The following is a 21,934-nucleotide window of genomic DNA, read 5'->3' on the forward strand; positions in this document are numbered from 1 at the left end:
ACCAAAAACTTGTGTCAAAACCTTATCTTCTAAACCATACACTTAAAGGCTCCACAAGACAAATTTCAAGAAATCTATGAACACCTCAAGACTGTGTGCAAAGGTTTAATTGCACAAATATACTTTTATTTTTATAAGGCCCATAGCTTTTCTTAGATTCTCAAAGGAATCCCTGATCAACCGCTTCTATCTCCAAGTAAAACCAAGAATCGATACAGTATATTAATAAAAACTCCCAGAATAGGAGAGTGAAGAACAACCATATCCACGAATGCAGGAAATCACAATATACAATCTATCTAAAATTATTATAACACAGAAAATAGATTTACAAAGAACTTAGTGAAAATGGGTTCCAAACTGTAGCTACCAACATATTTGAGAAACCGGCAATCTACATGGATTCAAAATGTTCACAGACAGAACTTCAATACAAAGGGAGTTAGGTTCTTTCATTTGGAAGAGTTACAATGAACTGTTCAATATCACCACACTGTATTTCACTTTTGACTAACAGTCTCACGTTTTTGTGCCACCTGAATGAAGTCTGTATTCCTGCTCTAGATAATATAACATCTGGAAAAGAACAGCTTAACATTTCTCTCATGCATCAGAACATCACCTAGAGGTGATTTTTAATAGAATAAAAGTCTGCAGCCCAGACTTAATATGAAGTAGCTTCATATCAAAGCATAGTAATAAATAATCTCTTCGGTAGATGCAATATTAAGAGTTACATTAAATCCTTAAAATGTCACTTCTAAAAGAAAATATACTCATTATCTTATCCAAAGAGTTTGCTTGGTGAAACAAATCAAAACGTATCAAAGCGCAATTCCAGCATACTTTTTAACACCAGTAATTTCTAGAAACCAGATTAGAGATTTAAATTCCAGCCAACCATAAGAAATAATTGTAATTTTCAGATGCCTGATTTAAAAAGGAAAAAAATATATATACATCACTAAGAGCTGTGAGGCTCTTTCATATCCTTTAAACAACAGGTACAAAAGTTTCTGTTTGTATTCAGGTTTGCAAGATACTTACCCTATCATCAATTATGACCAAATCTTTCGGTTCTGTTCTATCAATCTTCAAAACACGATATTTTGTTTCTGCATGATTGCTCCCAACTAGAAAGTATCTCTATAAATGACAAAGAAATGTCATTAGTTTTTGAATGTGCTTTGCCTTATACACATTTTATAACTACTTTGGTTTTTGAAATTAAATACTGTAGTAACGTCAGGTTACTTTAGAAAAGAAATATTTCTTTTAAATATAACTGGCAGATTCTAAAAGTTCAATTTTAAAATTGAAATATTCTTAGTGATGTCATGATAAACATTAGTCTGGTATCTTAAATGTATGTGGTAACCAGGTCAGATTAATTTAATCGTATTATATAGAGATTAACCTAACTGATTTAGAGACTGATGTTTAAACTTTGCCAGGAAGAAGCAGCTCTATAGTAAGAATTAGAAAGCTCAACACACAATTAGTAATGTTTAGACAATTATAGCTATGAAAATATTGAAATTTTATCAAATAAATCTTTACAAATTTTCTGTACAACACCGAAAATGACTTTAATATAGTAACTATAAAAATCCCAAAGTCCTATAAAAGATTTAAAAGAGTGTAGTTTCCTAAATGGCTTTTTGAGGCTACAGGAGGAAATAATAAATATTCTTTTTTTTCTGAAATACTTCTTTGGTGCATTATACCTAAACACTTTAGTCTTCTTAAATAAACATTCAGAATAAAATTAATTGATAATGTAAAAAAATAATCTTAAAGATAACAAAAATGCTTTTTTAAATTTTATTAGTATTATTTATTTTTGAGAGAGAGAGACAGACAGACACAGAGCACAAGTCGGGAAGGGGAGAGAGGAGGAGACACAGACCTGAAGCAGGCTCCAGGCACTGAGCTGTCAGCACAGGGCCTGACGCAGGGCTCGAACACACAAACCTTGAGATCATGACCTGAGTCAAAGCTGGATGCTCAACTAGCTGGGCCACCCACGCACCCCTAATGAAAAATGCTTTTAAGAAAACTTAAACAAGGTGAGTAATTTTTAAGTTGAATTTCAGAAAGTAAAATGCATTAGGAAAAATATGTCATTTAAAAATATCTTGCTCTACACTGCTAGGAATTTACCCAAGGGATACAGGAGTACTGATGCATAGGGGCACTTGTACCCCAATGTTTATAGCAGCACTTTCAACAATAGCCAAATTACGGAAAGAGCCTAAATGTCCATCAACTGATGAATGGATAAAGAAATTATGGTTTATATACACAATGGAATACTATGCATCAATGAGAAAGAATGAAATCTGGCCTTTTGTAGCAACGTGGATGGAACTGGAGAGTGTTATGCTAAGTGAAATAAGTCATACAGAGAAAGACAGATACCATATGTTTTCACTCTTATGTGGATCCTGAGAAACTTAACAGAAGACCATGGGGGAGGGAAGGGGGGGGAAAAGTTACATAGAGAGAAGGAGGCAAACCATAAGAGACTCTTAAATACTGAGAACAAACTGAGGGTTGATGGGGGGGTGGGAGGGAGGGGAGGGTGGGTGATGGGTATTGAGGAGGGCACCTGTTGAGATGAGCACTGGGTGTTGCATGGAAACCAATTTGACAATAAATTTCATATTAAAAAAAATCTTGCTCTAAAAATATCCTTTAAAAGTGGTGCCTTTTTCAACATAGCAAAAATCAAGGGAATACTGCTACGATCAACTGACATCTTACCATTTCATTGGTCAGTTAAGAAACAGACACACAAGGGTGCCTGGGTGGCTCAGTCGGTTGGGCGGCCGACTTCAGCTCAGGTCATGATCTCGCGGTCTGTGAGTTCGAGCCCTGCGTCGGGCTCTGTGCTGACAGCTCAGAGCCTGGAGCCTGTTTCAGATTCTGTGTCTCCCTCTCTCTGACCCTCCCCCATTCATGCTCTGTCTCTCTCTGTCTCAAAAATAAATAAATGTTAAAAAAAATTAAAAAAAAAACCAGATACACAAAACGACTAAATAACAAATATGATCCTCTAGATTAATGGCCAAACTTAAGTATGAAGACCATGGGAGTTCAGAGCAGGAAAGACTAATGCAGGGTAGTTATTACAGGTGCAGAAAATGTCAGAGGAGTCAGGACTCGAATTAAGCCTTAAAGGATGGGTAAGATTTTTTAAAGTAAGATTTTGTGTGTATCAGAAGATGAGCACTTGGTTATACTGTTTCCACACTAGATTGGCAAAAATAGGTGGAGTTTTTATTATTAAATATAAATCCATTTATAAGGTTGGATCTAGACTTCCAGGCTATATAGAACAAAACCGTACGTTAAAATAGGACTAGTTCTGGGGGCTCATGCCCCAGCCCCTGCACCATCCCTGCTGCTGCCAGACAGGAGGAAAGGGGGAGCATGGTACCTGTAATTATTAAACACGAATTCAATTAAAAGATGATTGGTTAGGGGTGCCTGGATGGCTCAGTTGGTTGAACATCTGACTTCAGCTCAGGTCATGACCTCGCCATCTGTGAGTTCGAGCCCCGCATGGGGCTCTGTGCAGACAGCTCAGAGCCTAGAGCCTGCTTCCGATTTTGTCTCCCTCTCTCTCTCTGCCCCTCCCCCACTCACGCTCTGTCTCTGTCTCTCAAAAATGAATAAATGTTAAAAAAAATTTTTTTTTAAAAAAGATGATTGGTTGCCCAATCTTAAGAGGAAAGCTAGCCAAAAAATGGAATCCCTTAGCTCCTAGGAGAGGTACAGTCTAAATGACACTACCACTTATAATGAAGTAGAAATAGAGCAATTTTGGTAAATATTAGTAAACTGACTTGAGACAGCCAGTGACCAGGACTTGATGTACTGGGGGAGCAGCCAGAAGGGCAGAGACAATGAGAGGGAGGAGATGGCAGGTTCTCAGCCTAGCCTCAGCTAATTCCTGTCTCTGAGACCCTACCCACCTCTGAGAGGAGGGGTGGATAACCAATCTGAAAAATTAACTTCAGAAGGATGGTTTGTAAACTCTACATGTTTGTTAACAGAAAAGGAAGATACCTTCTTGAGCACTTGAGAAAGTCCCCATGAGAGGAAATACCAAGTGCAAAGATCTGAAAGGGGAAGAAGCTTGGTGCATTAGAGGAACAAGGTTGAGTGAGAAAATGCTCATAAAATACCTAACATAGTAAAGAGTATTCAACACAAGGCACTCAATAACACTTAGTTCTTTTTCTCTCCTTTACTTTTTAAGATGTCAGTGAGTCCATGCCACTGCATTTAGAAAGAGATAGCATGTAGAAACAGACAGAAAAAAGAGAGTACTCCAGAAAAAGAAAATCACGTGCAGGACCAGGATGGAGCCAGAATGGGAGAATGCACAAGTCTATTAGTAATCAGTCTTTGTCCTCAGGAGAGTAGCATGCAAATTAACAACAGTGGACAGCGTGCCATAAGAGAAGGGTGAACTGGATGATGGCAACATAGGAAGGGCACTTCAGTCATCTGGGGAGGGTCAGAGCAAGTGATCCAGAGGCTGGTGTCCTGACGCTGAATTTGGGCTTGAAGGACCTCACAAAAGGACTCCATATACTGAGCCATGATAGGATGAGTGATACCTACCATCTCCACCTGAAACAATCCTTTCTCACCACCTGCCTCCTCCCAAAGCACTTTCCTTTGTATCTATAGCACTTACTGTTGAAGGCCTTATCTAAATTTGCTTTGGACATGTCTGCCCCTTCACCTAATTATAAGCACCTCAGGAGACTTGGGCTAACTCCCTGACCTCCGTGGTTGTTGTTTCTAGTCTGGTAACACAATCTGGTTCCACAGGCATTGAATAAATGCTAGGTGAAAAACCACCCCCTACCCCAGATGAATCATGTAATTTTCCGGGTAACTTTCTACAAGGTTTATGCGAACCCGTCTTCTTTGGGTAAGTCATTCTCTCAGTAAAGAAGCACATCACAGCTTTAAGAGAGGTAAAATCCTTGCGTGAAATTCCTAGAATTTTAATAGATCCTAGGACATTTATAGAGTAACTGCAGTAGGACAATGATTTGGCAGTTTGTCATAAAAAGACAGTTGTAATTCCTGAGTGCTAGGAGGTATTATGCCTTGTTGGCTGATAGAATACAAACATGGGAGGGCAGATCTGTACTTCTCATACCCAGGCTCTTCCAAAAACTCCATGAAGCAGAGGACCCAATAGCTAAAATCCCAGAATTTACAAACAGACCTGAAAGGGGAAAAAGAAACAGAAAGGAGTATAACTATCCACATTCTCTCTTCTAAAGTGGTCTAAGAAGCCTAAAAATATTTTGTGCAGAGAAAAGCGACCTCATGTGGAGCCAGTTAGGTGGGAGAGGAAACAACAGCTCTTGGTTGGCCTGCTGTGGACAGAACCACTTGCCTGTACTGCCCTCTGGTGGGCAGTTGCCTGTCCACTTTCACACATTTTTTTTTTTTTTTAAATATAATTTACTGTCAAATTGGCTAACATACAATGTGTAAAGTGTTCTCTTGGTCTTGGGGGTAGATTCCCGTGGTTCATCACTTACATTCAACACCCAGTGCTCATCCCAGTAAGTGCCCTCCTCAATGCCCATCACCCGTTTTCTCCTCTCCCCCACCCTCCCATCAACCCTGTTTGTTCTCTGTATTTGAGTCTCTTATGGTTTGCCTCCCTCCCTCTGTGTTTGTAACTGTTTTTTCCCCTTCCCTTCCCCTATGGTCTTCTGTTAAGTTTCTCAAGATCCACATATGAGTGAAAACATATGTCTTTCTCTGACTTATTTCACTTAGCAAATGACTACTGGATAAAGGGTTAGTTTACACCAATTTTTTAAGGAGAATAATCAATCCAATTACTTTTGTCTGGGCATGGTGGTGCCACTTACTGATGTGGGGACAGCTGCAGGGAAGCAGGTTTGAGGGGAAACCAAGAGTTCTGCTTACAACATGCCCAAAGAGATCAAATGGGAACTTCTGAGTCTGGAGCTCAGAGGAGAGATCTCAGTGTGTGTCAGCAGCACATACATGGCATTTAAAGTCACGTGACTGGATTAAGCCTGGTAGGAAGAATGAAGATAGAAACAGAGCACAAAAAAACTAGCCTGAAGCACTCTAAATAAAATTATTTTTAAAGGCCAGATATAAATAAGGAATCAGTTTAGAAGACAAAAAAAAAAAGGGTCAGTGTTTTTGGGAAACCCCAGGACAGCATGGAGTCATCAAAGCAAAGGAGATCAGTTAGAAAACGAGAGGGCAGTCACATCCACATCAAATGCTGCTGAGAGGTCAAGTAAGATGAGGGCACAGAGGTGCCCGGGGGCTCTGACAACAGGATCTTGTGAGTGACCATTCTGTGTGCAGTCTCAGTGATACAGTGGTGGGGGCAAAATCCACAACGGAGTTGTTTGAAGAGCAGACGAATGGTCTTCTGGGTAAAGATGGAAGAGTGAACACCTCTGTTCTTCCCAAACACCTTACTAAAACTGTAGTAAAGTTTTTTATGTTCATTTCCTTACACATAAGCCCCAAGGGCAAAGGGAAGAGTGGAGATAGCAACGACGACAAATCATTTGAACCTGAAAAGCATGCCCAAGAAAGCTGAATCCTAAACTGGCGGTGGGGAAGTCAAGAAACAATCTAATTTATACTACAGAACCTCCAAAAGGTGTGGAAATTTGTGGCATGTCTTATCTCTGGAGGTAGGAATGTAAAATTTCAGAAAATTGAAGTAAAACACAGCTCAAGCTTCTAAAGAGGGGAAAAAAAAAAAAAAACAGGCTTCAAACCAAAGATCAAGAACAGAGTTAACATCAGAAATTCTCAAGAGCGGGGCGCCTGGGTGGCTCAGTCGGTTAAGCAGCCGACTTCAGCTCAGGTCATGATCTTGCGGTCCGTGAGTTCGAGCCCCGCGTCGGGCTCTGTGCTGACAGCTCAGAGCCTGGAGCCTGTTTCAGATTCTGTGTCTCCCTCTCTCTCTGACCCTCCCCCGTTCATGCTCTGTCTCTCTCTGTCTCAAAAATAAATAAACGTTAAAAAAAAAATTTAAAAAAAAATTAAAAAAAAGAAATTCTCAAGAGCCACAAGAGAAGACAGCAACATAATGTCTTCGAAATTCTAAGGGAAAATTCATTTCAATCTTTATTTTGCCATTAAATCTGTCAATCAAGTGAGAATGGAATATGGACATCTCAGAATGCATGCACTCAAAAAAGTTACTGTCCGTGAACCCTTTCTCACGAAGCAACTGGCAGAGGTGTACCACCAAAACGAGGGCATAAATCACGAAAGAGGAAGACGCCGGATCTGGGAAAATAAGGAAATCATCACAAGAGAGGCTACAGGATGATGTAAGGGGAGATCCCAGGAGAGCAGCGGTGCTGCAGGCCTTGGGAGCAACTAGTCCAGATGTGAGCCACAGTTTTAAGAAGATGAAACCCATAAGAACACCCACCTCCTTCCCTCCCTACTGTGTATGAATGCACTGAGAGGTTTACCTATCTGGGAAAGTTGGGGTTAAATTCACCATGAGTCCTTAGAAGGAAAAGTATTGGCAGCCTGAAGTTCAAACGGTGAAAAACGAGGTAAATGAAATGCCCAAAACAACAGGGAAAGACAGAGGGCAGTAACTGAAGTGTACAGGATTTCCATACATCAGGCCTGCATCAGCTAGACTGATGCCTGGACTGCATCAGCCTGAACACACACGTACACGCAGGCACACAGGACTCAACACTGCTGGGGAAAACGTTTGTGTGTTTGTAGACATGTTGGGGGAGTGGGGTCAGCAGGAATCGGGGTAGAGAAGTAAGATACTCCAACAAAGCTACATTTCAATGCCCATTCAGATAGTCTTCCAAAAGTTAAGCATCGCTGTGCAAGAAAAAGCTGAAAATTTCATTATGTGGCTGTAACCGTGGTGACTTGGTATGAAGATGAATGTTTCTAAAATATATACATGAACTGCAAATGGAACACAATAGGTAATCCATTTAACAGGAAATTCAGTATCTACTAACATTATTATCTCCTTTTATAATGACAGGCTAATTAATCACTCACTTTTCCTCTGAGATTAGAAAATCAGCTTTCTTCAAAGAGAAGAAATTTTAGGTTGCCTGACAGCTTCAATTAATGTTAAACTTCACTTGAACTTTCAGAATAAAGGTATTTTTAAAGATCACCATGAAGTTACTTCTCACAATCCAACAGTATTGCAGGCCTGCCTCTTCACCTATTCCAGCAATCCCACAATCAGTAATGCAGCTTGAAAGAAATAAGCCTCTAATAGTCAAAAAGGATGTCTCCAAGTTCACTCTTCACAGCTTCAGGGCTTTACTGATGGTGCAGCTTCAAATCCCCAATAGAAAGAAGTGGGAACTTGGTCATCTTCAACCCGCCTTCTAAATCTGCTATAATCACTATGCTTCTCTCTCCCATTTTATATCATTTGCTTTCGTGCTCCAATCTCTTGGTCAACCACATCTTACACTGTTCTCTCCCAATCCCTCATTACACAAACCAAGGCTACCATCAAGGCTAATTAAGCTGCATTCTTCATGATGTGGTTCTTACTCACATGATTCTATTTTGTATGACAGGGTAGAAAGGAAGGACAAGCTTCCTTAAGTCCTTTTGGAACAAGGTAGGAATTAAATAAATACACACACACACACATACATACATATTAACAATTTTGAGCTAGCAAGAGTAAAGATTATACTCACCCTTACTCATGCAGACACAAAAATCCCCCAGAGTTCTGTTCAGCTACCAATTTTAAACTCAACCACTATGTGTTAATTTCTTTGATCACTTACTGCAATGGTAAGACCCCTATCACATTATATATTAAGTAAGGGCTATAAATTGGAAATCATCTAATGTAAACTGCAGTTTCATCCAGCATAACTTCAGGTTGCTAAATCTTCTGTGGGCAACTCCAATTGCGCTGGGCCATATGAGCAGTAAGGCTCATACGCAGTTTACCTGTAGGCCTGGGTCACAGGACAGACAAGGGCCATGGCATCATCACAGGAGCCAAAGGGCAGCGTGAAGGCACTGGGCGCCAGAGAGAACAGGTAAGTTTGGGAGGAAGCCAACCCTTCACAAGGCCAGAACTGCACCTCCGGCATGCTATCTACCAACCCACCCCCCTTTCCCCTCCAGAGTCCTCAAAATCCACCTCCAAACACAAGTAACAATGACAGCCTGAATGTCACCTCAGGAGCAATCCTGCCCAATTATCCTTCTAAATGAAGGCTCAGGACAAGAGGCAGCTCATCTTGTCCACTGTCTCCTTTGTTCTTTTGTTCCCCTAATTCTTTCATAACCAATTAATACACTCCCACCAACCAAATTAAGAACGCACTGGGGCATCTGGGTGGCTCAGTCAGTTAAGCATCTGACTTCGGCTCAGGTCATGATCTCGCGGTCCGTGAGTTTGAGCCCTGCATCGGGCTCTGTGCTGACAGCTCAGAGCCTGGAGCCTGCTTCAGATTCTATGCCTTGCTCTCTCTCTCTCTGTGCCTCCCCTGCTCATGTTCTGTCTCTGTCTCAAAAATAAATAAAACATTTAAAAAAAAAAAAAAGAATGCACTTATTCTGACTCCTACACCTTGCCAACAAGGACTTTGGTCAATCTTTCCAATCTTTGCCATTTGGATAGGTGAAAAATGGCAATCTATTTTCATTTTATTGCCTTAGTTATTAGCAAGTTATGTATCTTTTTATATTCATACTTCTTTTTTGTCAGATTACCTATTTGTCTCCTTGTCCTTTTTTGTTGGGTGTTTTATTTTTCAGACATAAAATAATAAGCAGTATTATTTGTTGTTCAGGCTAATACTTTCTTCATAGTCTTTTGACTCTATTTACATTCACAGTTTTAAGTGCTTTCTGTTAGAAAAGAAAAAATTATGTCAATGGTCTAAATTCCTACTTCATAAACCTAGAGAAATGTTAACTGATTAATCCAAAATCCATTAAGAGGAAGAAAATAATAAGCATAAGAAGAGAAACTGATTAAATAAAAAACAACAATAGAGAAAATTAACCAAATCAAAAGTGGGTTCTCTAAAAAGTGTACTATATTTGATAAATGCCTAGCAAAATGGATCAATAAATAATGAGAAAGAACACAAAATACCAATATCAGGAAAGAAAAGTGAGAGTTTTACTACAAATCCTCCAGAAATCAAAAGTTTAATGAGAAAATATGAACAACTCAATGCCAATAAATTCAACAACTAAAATGAAATGGACAAATTTCTTGAAAACTACAATTGATCAAATGTGATTCAAGACCTACTGAAAACCTGCATAGCCCTATTATTTATTATAGAAATCGATTATCAAAATTTGTCCCACAAAACAACCCCAAGCCCAAATGCTTTCAGAAGTAAATTCTAACAAACATTTAAGCAAAGAAATAATACCAATCTTATACAACCACCTTCAGAAAATAAAAGAAGGAGCACTTCTCATTCATTTATGAGACCAAGTTACCCTAATGCCCAAATCAGACAAAGATGTTAAAGAATAATAGACTAATATCCTGAACATAAAGGTAAAAATCCCTAGCAAAATATTTGTAAATAGAATCTGGCAATATATAAAAGCAATAATACAGCATGATGGAGTGTGGTATACCTCCAAAATTCAAGGTTCTTTTAACCTCTGTAAATGAATTAATGTAATCCACCATACTAAAGAAGTAAAGTAAATGTCATATGCAGATGCAGAAAAAAACATGCAACAAAATTCAATATCTGTTTATGATTTTTTAAAAAACTGTCATCAAACTAGGAATAGAAAAGAATCTTTCTGGGACGCATGGGTGTCTCAGTTGGTTAAGCATCTGACTTTTGATTTTGGCTCCGGTCACAATCTCACAGGTTCATAAAATCGAGCCCTGTGTCGGGCTCTGCACTGACAGTGCAGGGACTGCTTGGGATTCTCTCTCTCTCTCTCTCTCTCTCTCTCTCTGTCCCTCCCCTGCTTGTGCTCTCTCACTCTCTCTCTCTCAAAATAAATAAACATTTTTTTAAAAAAGAAAACAATCATTTTCATTCTGATAAAGGGCATCTCTGAAACCTATAGCTAACATCACACTTAATACTGAGACTGCTTTCCCCATAAGATCAGGAACAAAACAAGAAAAATGTCTGTTCTTGCCACTTCTATTCAACTTCGTACTAGAGATCCTAGTCAGGACCAGAAGGCAAGAAAAAAATAAGTAAATAAAAGGCAACCAGATTGGGAAGGAAGTAGTTCCCCTTCCTAAATTATATGATTATTAATGCATAAAGCTAAGGAAATGACCCCCCCCCCAAAAAAAGCTACTAGAACTAATGAGTGTGATGAGAAAAATGACTATTTTGTGTTGAGGACTAGGTATTTGACAGTATGATAACCCTGTTCACACCAAGTCTAAACATTTAGATAAGGACCTGAGTTTAGGATTGCTACCATAATTTCCCACTTTGCTCTTCCTATGATACCTTTTTAAAATAGCCACTTAGAGTTAAGCCCACAAAAAGTTAATGACCTCTGCTCCTATCACCTGTTCGGTCATAGGTATTTGCTACCCTGCTCTCTATCTCCTGCTCACAGTGCCTAGGACAAAGGACTGCTTTCCCCCCAGATCATTCCCTCCTCTCCCCCAACACTGCCACCACTGCCATTTCTAAGTCTTGTAGCCCTACTTCCTTTCTGTGGGTGTACTGAAACTGTTCCTTCAATCGACCCCGTGGGCTTCACTTCCCCAAATTAAAAGTTTGATGCTGAGGGAGCTATCTGCCAACTCCATGTGAGTGGCCTGTGCCCCTCAATTCAGCCGGTCATAGTCTGCATTATTCTTAATTCAACACACCAACTCCAGCTTCTCCACATGGTGACTTTAGCAAGGTTTCAGAATATAAGGTTAATGTACAAAAATCAACTCAATTTCTGTATGCTAGTAACAAGCAATTATTAAATCAAATTTAAAATCCCATTTGCAATAGTATCAAAACTCATAAGATACTCAGGAATAGGTTTTTTTTAAAGACATAAAATTTCACCACTGAAAACTATCACATATTGCTAAGAGAAAATAAACCCCTAATAAATGGAGAGATATACCATGGATTAAAAGATTCAATATTATACGATCCTGCAATGTATAATTTTAGACAGTCCCAATGACAAACATTTTAAAAATTTAATCTGTAGGGGCGCCTGGGTGGCTGAGTCGGTTAAGCGTCCGACTTCAGCTCAGGTCATGATCTCACAGTTTGTGAGTTCGAGCCCCACGCCAGGCTCTGTGCTGACAGCTCAGAGCCTGGAGCAGGCTTCGGCTTCTGTGTCTCCCTCTCTTTCTCTGCCCCTCCCCCGCTCTCCCTCGCGCAAAAATAAATAAGAACATTAAAAACAATTTTTTTTTTAATTTTAATCTGTAAAGCAAAGTCCATGTGTTCTAAACTGACTGAAAGAAAATGGTCTCTGTACACATGGTTGAGTGTTCTTCCAGAATATCATCACCTAAAGGTAGCTTTATTTTTATTTTTCCAGAGCAAGGTTTACTATGCTCTGTTTTTCTTTCTTTGCTCCTATTCTCTCCATTACTATTACTATCACAATAGAGGTTTTTGGCTTAATCTTGTTAGTTTGTTTGCTTGCTTGTTAAATTTCTTTATAAAACAAAGTGCTCTATAAAGCCAAAATGAAAAGAAGAAAATCTTCTTGTAGCAGGACATGGGTGTGGAGTTTCATTTTATATATTTGAATTATACAAATATGAAATATCTTAATAATTCAAATATTAATAAATCTTCATTTTATATAAGTAATTTTATGATAAGATTTCAATTAAAAATAATAAATAAATTCCAATTTCAGAAAAAGATTCAGTATTACTAAGATTCAGTTCTCCCCATATTGGTCTATAAATTGATCTATAAATTCTACAGCTTACCATATATGAAAGACTCACAGGTAATACCATCCTCAATGATGAAAAACTGAGAGTTTCCCCCCAAAGGTCAGGAACACAACAGGGATGTCCACTCTAACTACTGTTTTCAATATACTACTGGAGGTCCTAGCTTCAATAATCAGACAACAAAAAGAAATAAAATGCAAAATAAAAGTTTGACTTTTATTCTTTCATTCTTTTTCATTTTTCATTCTTTGCAGATGACATGATACTCTATGTAGAAAACCCGAAAGACTCCACCAAAAACTGCTAGAGCTGATACATGAATTTAGCAAAGTCGCAGGATATAAAAACAACACATAGAAATTGGATGCATTTCTATACACCAATAATGAAGCAGCAGAAAGACAAATCAAGGAATCGATCCCATTTACAATTGTACAAGAAAAACCATAAGATACCTAGGAATAAACCTAATCAAAGAGGTAAAAGATCCATATGCTGAACATTATAGAACACTTATGAAAGAAATTGAAGAAGACACAAAGAAATAGAAAAACATTCCATGCTCATGTACTGAAAGAACAAATATTGTTAAAATGTCTATACTACCCAAAGGAATCTACACATTCAGTGCAATCCTTATCAAAATAACACCAGCATTCTTCACAGAGCTAGAACAAATAATCCTAAAATTTGTATGGAAACAGAAAAGACCCTGAATAGCCAAAGCGATCTTGAAAAAGAAAACCAAAGCAGGAGGCATCACAATCCCAGACTTCAAGCTATACTACAAAGCTGTAATCATCAAGACAGTATGGTACTGGGACAAGAACAGACACTCAGATCAATGAAACAGAACAGAGAACCCAGAAGTGGACCCACAAATGTACGGCCAACTAATCTTAGGAAAGAATATCCAGTGGAAAAAAGACAGTCTCTTCAGCAAATGGTGCTGGGAAAACTTGGACAGCAACATGCAGAAGAATGAAACTGGACCACTTTCTTACACCACACACAAAAATAAACTCAAAATGGATTAAAGATCTAAATGTAAGACAGGAAACCATCAAAATCCTAGAGGAGAAAACAGGCAGCAACCTCTTTGACCTCGGCCACAGCAACTTCTTACTAGACATGTCTCCAGAGGCAAGGAAATCAAAAGCAAAAATGAACTCTTGGGATCTCATAAAGATAACAAGCTTCTGGGGGTGCCTGGGTGTCTCATTTGGTTAAGTACCCGACTTTAGCTCAGGTCATGATGTCACGGTTCATGGGTTCGAGCCCCACATCAGGCCCTGTGCTGACCTCCTAGAGCCTGCTTCAGATTCTGTGTCTCCCTCACTCTGCCCTTTCTCCAATCACACTCTTGTCTCTCTCTCTCAAAAATAAAACATTTAAAAAAAGTTTTTTAAAAAGATAACAAGCTTCCGCACAGCAAAGGAAACAATCAATGAAACTAAAAGGCAACCAATGGAATGGAAGAAGATATATGCAAATGAACTATTGGATAAAGGGTAACTATCCAAATCTATAAAAAACTTGTCAAACTCAACACCCAAAAAAACAAATAATCCAGTGAAGAAATGGGCAGAAGACATGAATAGACACTTTTCCAAAGAAGACATCCAGATGGCTAACAGACACATGAAAAGATGCTCAACACCACTTATCAGGGAAATACAAATCAAAACCACATGAGATATCACTTCACACCTGTGAAAATGGCTAAAATTAACAACTCTGGAAACAACAGATGTTGGCAAGGATGCAGAGAAAGGGGAACACTTTTGAACTCTTGACTGGGAACGCAAACCAGTGTAACCACTCTCGAAAAAAAATATGGAGGTACCTCAAAAAATTAAAAATAGAACTACCCTACTACCTAGCACTTGTACTACTAGGTATTTATCTAAAAGATACAAAAATGCGGATTCAAAGGGGCACATGCACCCCAATGTTTACAGCAGTACTATCAACAATAGCCAAATTATGGAAAGAGCCCAGATGTCCATCAACTGATGAATGGATAAAGATGTGGTGTATACACACACACACACACCACACACACACAGGCATGCACATATACAATGGAATATTATTTGGTGATCAAAAAGAATGAAATCTTGCCATTTGCAACAACATGGACGGAGCTAGAGTATATGATGCTAAGTGAAATAAGTCAGTCAGAAAAAACTGATACCATATGATTTCACTCATATGGGGAATTTAAGTAACAAAACAGAAGAACATAGATAGGGGAAGGGAAGGAAAAATAAAATAAGATAAAAACAAAAAGGAAGGCAAAACATAAGAGACTCTTAAATACAGAGAACAAACTAGAGGGGAGGTAGGTGGGGGGTGGGCCAAATGGGCAATGGGCATTAAGGAGGGCACTTGTTGGGATGGGCACTGGGTGTTATATGTACGTGATGAATCACCAAATTCTAATCCTGAAACCAATACTATAATATATGTAACTAACTTGAATTTAAATTAAAAAAATAATAACAATCAAATTCTATCGTTTAGATTTGTGCATTTCAACTTATTTAAATAAAAAAAAAGAACCTTATAAAACAGTAAGTGGTAGGTGGGGAGTGGAACAAGTTACAGCTAATAAAGGTAATTCAGGAGCTGGTGATGGATATGTGGGTGTGGATATGTGGTGTGGATATGTGGGTGTTTACTATTCTGTTTATTTTGTATTTGCTCAAATTTTCCGTAACAAGCTAAAAAAACAAACAAAAAAACACAAACCCAAGGACACACAAACCACAAACCCATGTTCTAAATTAACTGATTCATCAGATATACAATTACTCTGTCAAATAGCTATAAAAGTTTCTAATCACTGACTCTCTGTTTCTATATGTAATCCGTCCCAGTCCAGTTACAAACTATCTATGCTGGGCACCAATTGTCAGACCATACTCTCAGCACTATTGATCTTCTCTGCCTCATTCTTTTCTTCACTGAACAATAGTAGTAATAGTAGTAGTAACAAGATTTACTTCTTAGAGGTTTCATGAGGATTAAATAGCAAAATATATGTGGAGTGCTTTGCGACCAGTGGCTGGCATAGAAGTGTTCCATAAGCATTAGCTCTATTATTCTCATTAACACAACCCGCTACAGTTGGGTTTTTTTTCCTTTTACTTCCTAGGATCTCTTTACTTACCGGCAATTTTATGCTTTTTTTCTGAGTTATTTATGTCCCCTAAACTTTGAACTTATTACTGAAATAAATCTTTCTGCTTAAATCTTTATTTTTTTTTATTAAAAAAATTTTTTCTTTAACGTTTATTTATTTTTGAGACAGAGAGAGACAGAGCATGAACGGGAGAGGGTCAGAGAGAGGGAGACACAGAATCTGAAACAGGCTCCAGGCTCTGAGCTGTCAGCACAGAGCCCGATGTGGGGCTCAAACTCACGGACCGTGAGATCATGACCTGAGCTGAAGTCAGCTGCTTAACCGACTGAGCCACCCAGGTGCCCCTCTGCTTAAATCTTTAAATCCAAATATAAAAAAGAATCAAATACTTCACTGATGAGGAAACTGAGATTCAAAAATTAAATTCAGCAGACATTTCTCAGGGTGGTTGCCTTGGCCCAACCATTCCTGAAAACAAAAGTCATTACTGCCAGACCCCATTCTGGCCATGATGATTTGCCCACCAAGGGGCAGATTCCCAATCATAGCTGAGTCAATCATGTTCCTTCTCCTAAAGCCTATGGTATGTCCTCAGCAACACCCTGAGTGGGTTCTCTAATACTGCTCTCCTATTCCTGCCTTTCCAGAAGCTGAGGAGTTAGCCTCTTCCAGTGATTCCAAGCAGTGGCTCCTCCAGCATCCTTCTGATAAACTCGCTTTTTATCTCTAAGCTGGCTGGAGTTAGTTTGCATTGCTTAGATGACTGAGTGGGGTCACAACCAAGTTCTGGAATACGTACCTCTTTACATTAGACACTCTCAAGTGTATCTAATGGAAGCCTACTGTTTACAAGGCACTGTACCACCATGTGTGCTGTGAGGACCAACAGGTTATGACAGGACAAGAAGGGGTAGGACTTTACTAGGAAAGAGCTGCAGAAAAGACACTAGGTAGGTATAAGGAACTGAAAGCAATACAGATTTACCGCAGAATAAGGCACATAAAGGCACAGCGTTAATCCTCAATAAATATTTGTTGAATTGATATTAAATTAGACATAAAATCATACAGGCTGATGACAAATCACATATAGCTTTCAATGCCAAACTAAAGGATAAAGTGTTTACTCTCCTCAGAATGGGAGCTACTGAAGGTTTGTGAGCAGAAGAGCCCTGAGTTATGCTTTGAAAAGAATACTAACATCTCAGCCAGTCCTAATGAATGCTCAGCTGATTAATGGGCTAAGTTTCTGTGTTTTGAGTGTAGTATGTATGTTTCTAACCAGGGACATTTACCAGCACATTGTACAGAAAGCAGAAGGTTTTGTTTCAATGTCAAAATGATACTTCTGTATGACTCTCCTCAGAGAACAACTCAAGATAGCGACAGATGTTTGATAATTTCCTCTTCTGGCGTGGATCTAATCAAATGAAGTTGCCAACAAAATTAACTTAGGTTCAACAATACTTCTCCATTAATTGTGACCTGAGGCAGACCTGATATTAGAACCAGGTTATAATCGAGAAACTGTTAAGTACCTACTTTATCAATGGAAGACAACCCAGGTTCCATTGAATGTGCCCTATGAAACACTCTACAGCATACAGGCAGGCTTCCAGCATAAGCAATCTTATTACTACGAAGTGTAATTTTAAACACAGACTCTAACATTACTGTTACCCCAATTCAAAACGTTGTACTTTATTTTCCAACCACACAAATGACAATGTGCTCCTAAACACTATTCTGTAAATCTTAGGGACCCAGTAATCTAAACACAAAAACTGATCTTATTCTATAGTAACTATTTACACGGCCATTTGAAGTAATGAAACAAAAAGTGCAAAAAAGTCAAGTGAAAAAGCAAAATAATGTTACCCAAACAAACCAGTCATTAAGCAAAACAAGTTTTCCTTTCCTTTCAAATAAAGAGAACCAAATATTTTAGCAATAAAAGCGTACGTAATTAACAGTAATTGGTATGCCATGGAATCGGAAAACACACAAATTACTCATTCAAAGGTCAAAAATATTTTTTCATACCCTTGCCTGTACTGTAAGCAGCGAACTACAGAACAGACTCTGAAAGTTGGAAAGAATCCATACTCGTTCAGAACTTTATGAACAGTTTCTGACATACACGCACAAGCACCTGTTTCCAGTGTATTTCAACTGTGGCTTTTAAATGGAAACATGTAAAAGCAAAAGCAGCAGTGCCCTGGGTGCGATAACAAGGCGAAGCCCCCTCAGACACATGCCCACGGCTGGGATTAGGGACTTAGGGAGGAAGATGCTGTCACGGTCCTCCCTCGCGCGCCCCGCCGCGCCCCGCCGCGCAGGGAACTCACAGCTCTGGTCTCGTACAGAACCAGCTTCTGGACGGAGCTTATGATGGGGGCAGCGGCCGCGGGCATGGTCGGAAGAAATGGGGGCCCTCACGACAGGGCACCAGGCCGCGGCCCAGAGTGCGGCAACCTCCACACTGCTCCAGGAGGCCGGAAGAGAAGACACCTCACACTCCGGACATCAGATCCAGAAAGAAAAAACGCCCCTTGTGCACGAAACAAACAAGACCGGGAGTAGCTCAGGTGTTTCCGGATCCCAGATCCCCACCTCCGGGCAAGTCCCGCCCCAGGCACGTCGGGGGCGGAGCTGGAGGATATACCGTAGAGAGGTCGCGTACAGACTCCCAGAACCTGCGCGTTGCTTAGGGAGGAAGCGAAGGGCGCCATGTTTGGTGCGGGCGGGAGAAAAAGTGGGCGGAGAAACAGTGGACAGGTTAGTCTGGGCTCGCGCTTCATCTAGTCCTCTTGGGAAAAGGAGTAGGGTTTGCGACTGGATTGCTTCTTTTGAATCGGTTCTCTGAGTTGTAGATAGATCCATTCGAAGTTGGTCTCTTTTTTTCTGCCTACCTCTGCCCTTATTTTCCTGGAAATATATCTGATAGCCCTTCGCTGTGTGCCGGTGTTTTTCCCCTTGCGTCTCTTTATCTGTATTAACCCTTAGGAGAGTCAACAAAATCCATGCTGTCTGAAAGCTGTGTGGTTCAAGGAATGTGGCACTGACTTTGAGACCGGCAATTCTGGGTTAAAATAAGGCCGCTTCCATTTGATATGTGTGAACCCAAGTGGGCAATGTACATGCCCTCTCTAATCATCATTCATTTTATATTTGTCAAAAGGAATGTATTAAAAATACAAAGTTAAGTGAAAAAGTGAATAAGTAAAATTATTTTAAAAAATCGATAAATTACAGCCCCACCTTCAAGACCCGGTCCCCCAAGAGGCACTGCGCGAAGCCCCGCCAGGGGTTCCCTAGGCAACCGCTGCACCCACACAGAGATACCAGAGGCGGCTGCGGTCCGGCAGGTCCTGTGGGCTCCTGGGGACTCCTCTGTGCCCGGGTAAGTAGGGGTCGTAGTCCCCCTCTCCGACGCGTTTTGTGTCTATTGAATGGAACCTTACCTCCTGCGGGGACCCCAGGCCAGTTCCTTTTCCTACAAAACTAAACTTCGGGATTTCTCAGTAAATTACTTTTTAAAACAATTTTCCCTTCCAACCACTGATGACATTCTACAAATATTTACTGAGCACCTACTATGAGAGTATAAGACATCGCCTAAGTAGAAGTGGTAGGTTTCTCAGGAGATGGGCCCCCTGTAAACCGCACAACCTACCTGGAGAGTTTCTCAACGGCTTAAAAGGTGAGGGAACTTGTAAAAATTCTATTGAATTATAGTATAAACCTATAACATAATGTGATATTAGAGATTATATTACATAACAATGAGATGTTAGAGATCATGTTGTAAATTTAAAATTGAGAAATTACCAAATTAAAAAAAATAAATATTTAATTATTTAGTATTTTAATTTTCTTTCATAGTTTGGTCCCATTTTATTAAGAACTAGAAAGATGGCCATGTCAGTTCTGGCATTTTACATTGACTTGGATCTTCCAACTGGGAAGAATATTTAGTTGTGTTTTTTTCATAGTGGAAACCAATTCTTCTGAATATGAGTTAAATATCTGCACTATGTTTTTATTTAGGATAACAACTCTTAAAATATGTGTAGAATTCTGGTTTCCAATATTTATTTTTCAATTATTATATTATACTGTAATATTGCTCTTCATTTGAACCTTGTCTTAGTTTGGTTCACCTAGAAGCACATCCTGAGACAAAAATTCGAGGGCAAGTGGTTCATATAGGAAGTAATCCCAGGAAACATCAGGGAACAGAAGGAAGCTGATAAAAGGAATATTATCAAGCAAATTTCTCTGTGGGCTGAATTCACTGCGGAATACTGAGATATTTGTCTCAGAGTAATTCCCTCTTAAGGGCAAAGGAGCTGGGGCATTTATTCACTACCTCCCAGCAGTTATTGGCTGAGGCCTGCTATGGCGGAACATTAATTTCCTGGAACTTGTGGTCTGCCTGTGCTCAGGCAGACTAGGTATGGCAGCTGGAAACATTCCTTAGGCAAAGAGCCACACATGCTAGAAGTTGGAAGTCAGACTGACCATTCATGGAAAAGTTACATGTCAAGTGGTTATGGGCACTAATAGCATCTGCTATGTTCCAATGAGATATACTCGTTTGCACTAGTCATTTCCACTCTCTCCCCTCCCCCCACCCACATTAAGTTCACACCATCCCCTCAGTGATTCTTCTCAATGGTGGTTGGTCTCAATTTCTGAAAGAAAAGGACTCACCAAAAGATGATTAGTGGGACAAGCTATAGAATCCACTACTGCAATTAATCCGAGGTCTGAAATTGATAATTCATCACTTTCCTCCTCTACCACCCATTCTAGATTTCTCTTACCCTTGGCCAGCACTTCTGCTGAGCTCAGTTGTTTTTCCTGTAGGGTAACCAGCCTTCATTCCCTGAGGGCTGTAAGCCTCTTGTTACCATGTCTTTGTCAGATCGGGCTTACTACAATTACAAGAGGAGTCTCAGAGAATCCCCTGAGTTCAAGACATACATCTCCTGCTCCAAGCAGTAGAAGCAACCCTGTCCTCACCTGCCAGTGCAGTAACTCCTTATGGGCATGTGGAGCCACAGAGGACCAGGCAGCGGTTTTAGGTTTAGTGAAACCCACCTAAAGGGGTCTCCTGATAGAAGCATCTCTCTCCCCTCAATCAAAACCAGGACCTCCAGTCCAGCAGAGCCTGAAGTCATGAGGAAGGATGATACAAATTCCTCATGTCAATCACTGAGAGGGATGGTAGTGTCTCAATCCCACACAATCTCAAACTGGCATTTTCATTGTACCTTTAAGAGGCCATTCCAACATTCTGTCAGACCGGTAGCTTCTGGATGAAGAGGTATGTGGTAGAATCAGTGGATCCTTCTTATCATACCTCCTTTACTAAAAAGAGGGTCTTTTGATCCAAGGCAATATTATATGGGATCTCATGATCCCTCCAAACCCTTAGATAGTAGTGCTGGCCAAGGCATTGTGGGTAGGAAAAGCACACCCATACAGGGACACATGTCACCTGCTGTATTCTCCAAGGTGAAGGAATTCCATGTAATCAGTTTGTCACTGAATGGATATACCATTTTGAGGGCTTAGCCTCAGTCTCTGTAACACACAGGTGAGACGCTTAGTGATAGAATTAACTAAATCAGCCTGTTGAGAGGGAGATGCGTCATTGAACCTATGCAATGGCCTCCATCACCTCCATCCCTACCACCATGCCTCCTCCATTTATGAGCCCATTTTGGAAGCATTGAGGTGACCAGGGATAAAGACTGGCTAGTGTTTACTGGAAAATCAACCTGCTTTGTGAGACTCAAAAATCCACATATTTTGTGTCCACTTGTATT

General features: G+C 39.8%; 2 protein-coding genes across 4 annotated transcripts in view; one reads left to right on the forward strand and one right to left on the reverse strand.

Annotated features, from left to right (window-relative positions):
- Window positions 1–18,748, reverse strand: part of FIG4 (FIG4 phosphoinositide 5-phosphatase) — a 152,551-nt gene extending 133,803 nt beyond the window's left edge. For 2 of the 3 annotated variants that reach the window (XM_053222386.1, XM_015065352.3), the window contains exons 1-2: window positions 18,446–18,748; window positions 1,048–1,146 (exon numbers count right to left, since the gene is read on the reverse strand). In XM_053222386.1, coding sequence (XP_053078361.1) covers window positions 1,048–1,146; window positions 18,446–18,511 — 165 coding nt within the window. In that variant the 5' untranslated portion in view covers window positions 18,512–18,748. The remainder of the gene's footprint in view (window positions 1–1,047; window positions 1,147–18,445) is intronic. The other variant, XM_015065351.3, reaches the window with a different exon arrangement.
- An 84-nt stretch (window positions 18,749–18,832) lies between these two features.
- AK9 (adenylate kinase 9) overlaps window positions 18,833–21,934 on the forward strand; it is a 130,550-nt gene continuing 127,448 nt past the window's right edge. Inside the window, 1 exon segment of the mRNA XM_053222387.1 lies at window positions 18,833–19,500. The gene's annotated coding sequence lies outside the window, so the exon portion shown is untranslated.

Source organism: Acinonyx jubatus, chromosome B2 (assembly GCF_027475565.1).
Source record: "Acinonyx jubatus isolate Ajub_Pintada_27869175 chromosome B2, VMU_Ajub_asm_v1.0, whole genome shotgun sequence".
Taxonomy (NCBI): Eukaryota; Metazoa; Chordata; class Mammalia; order Carnivora; family Felidae; genus Acinonyx; species Acinonyx jubatus.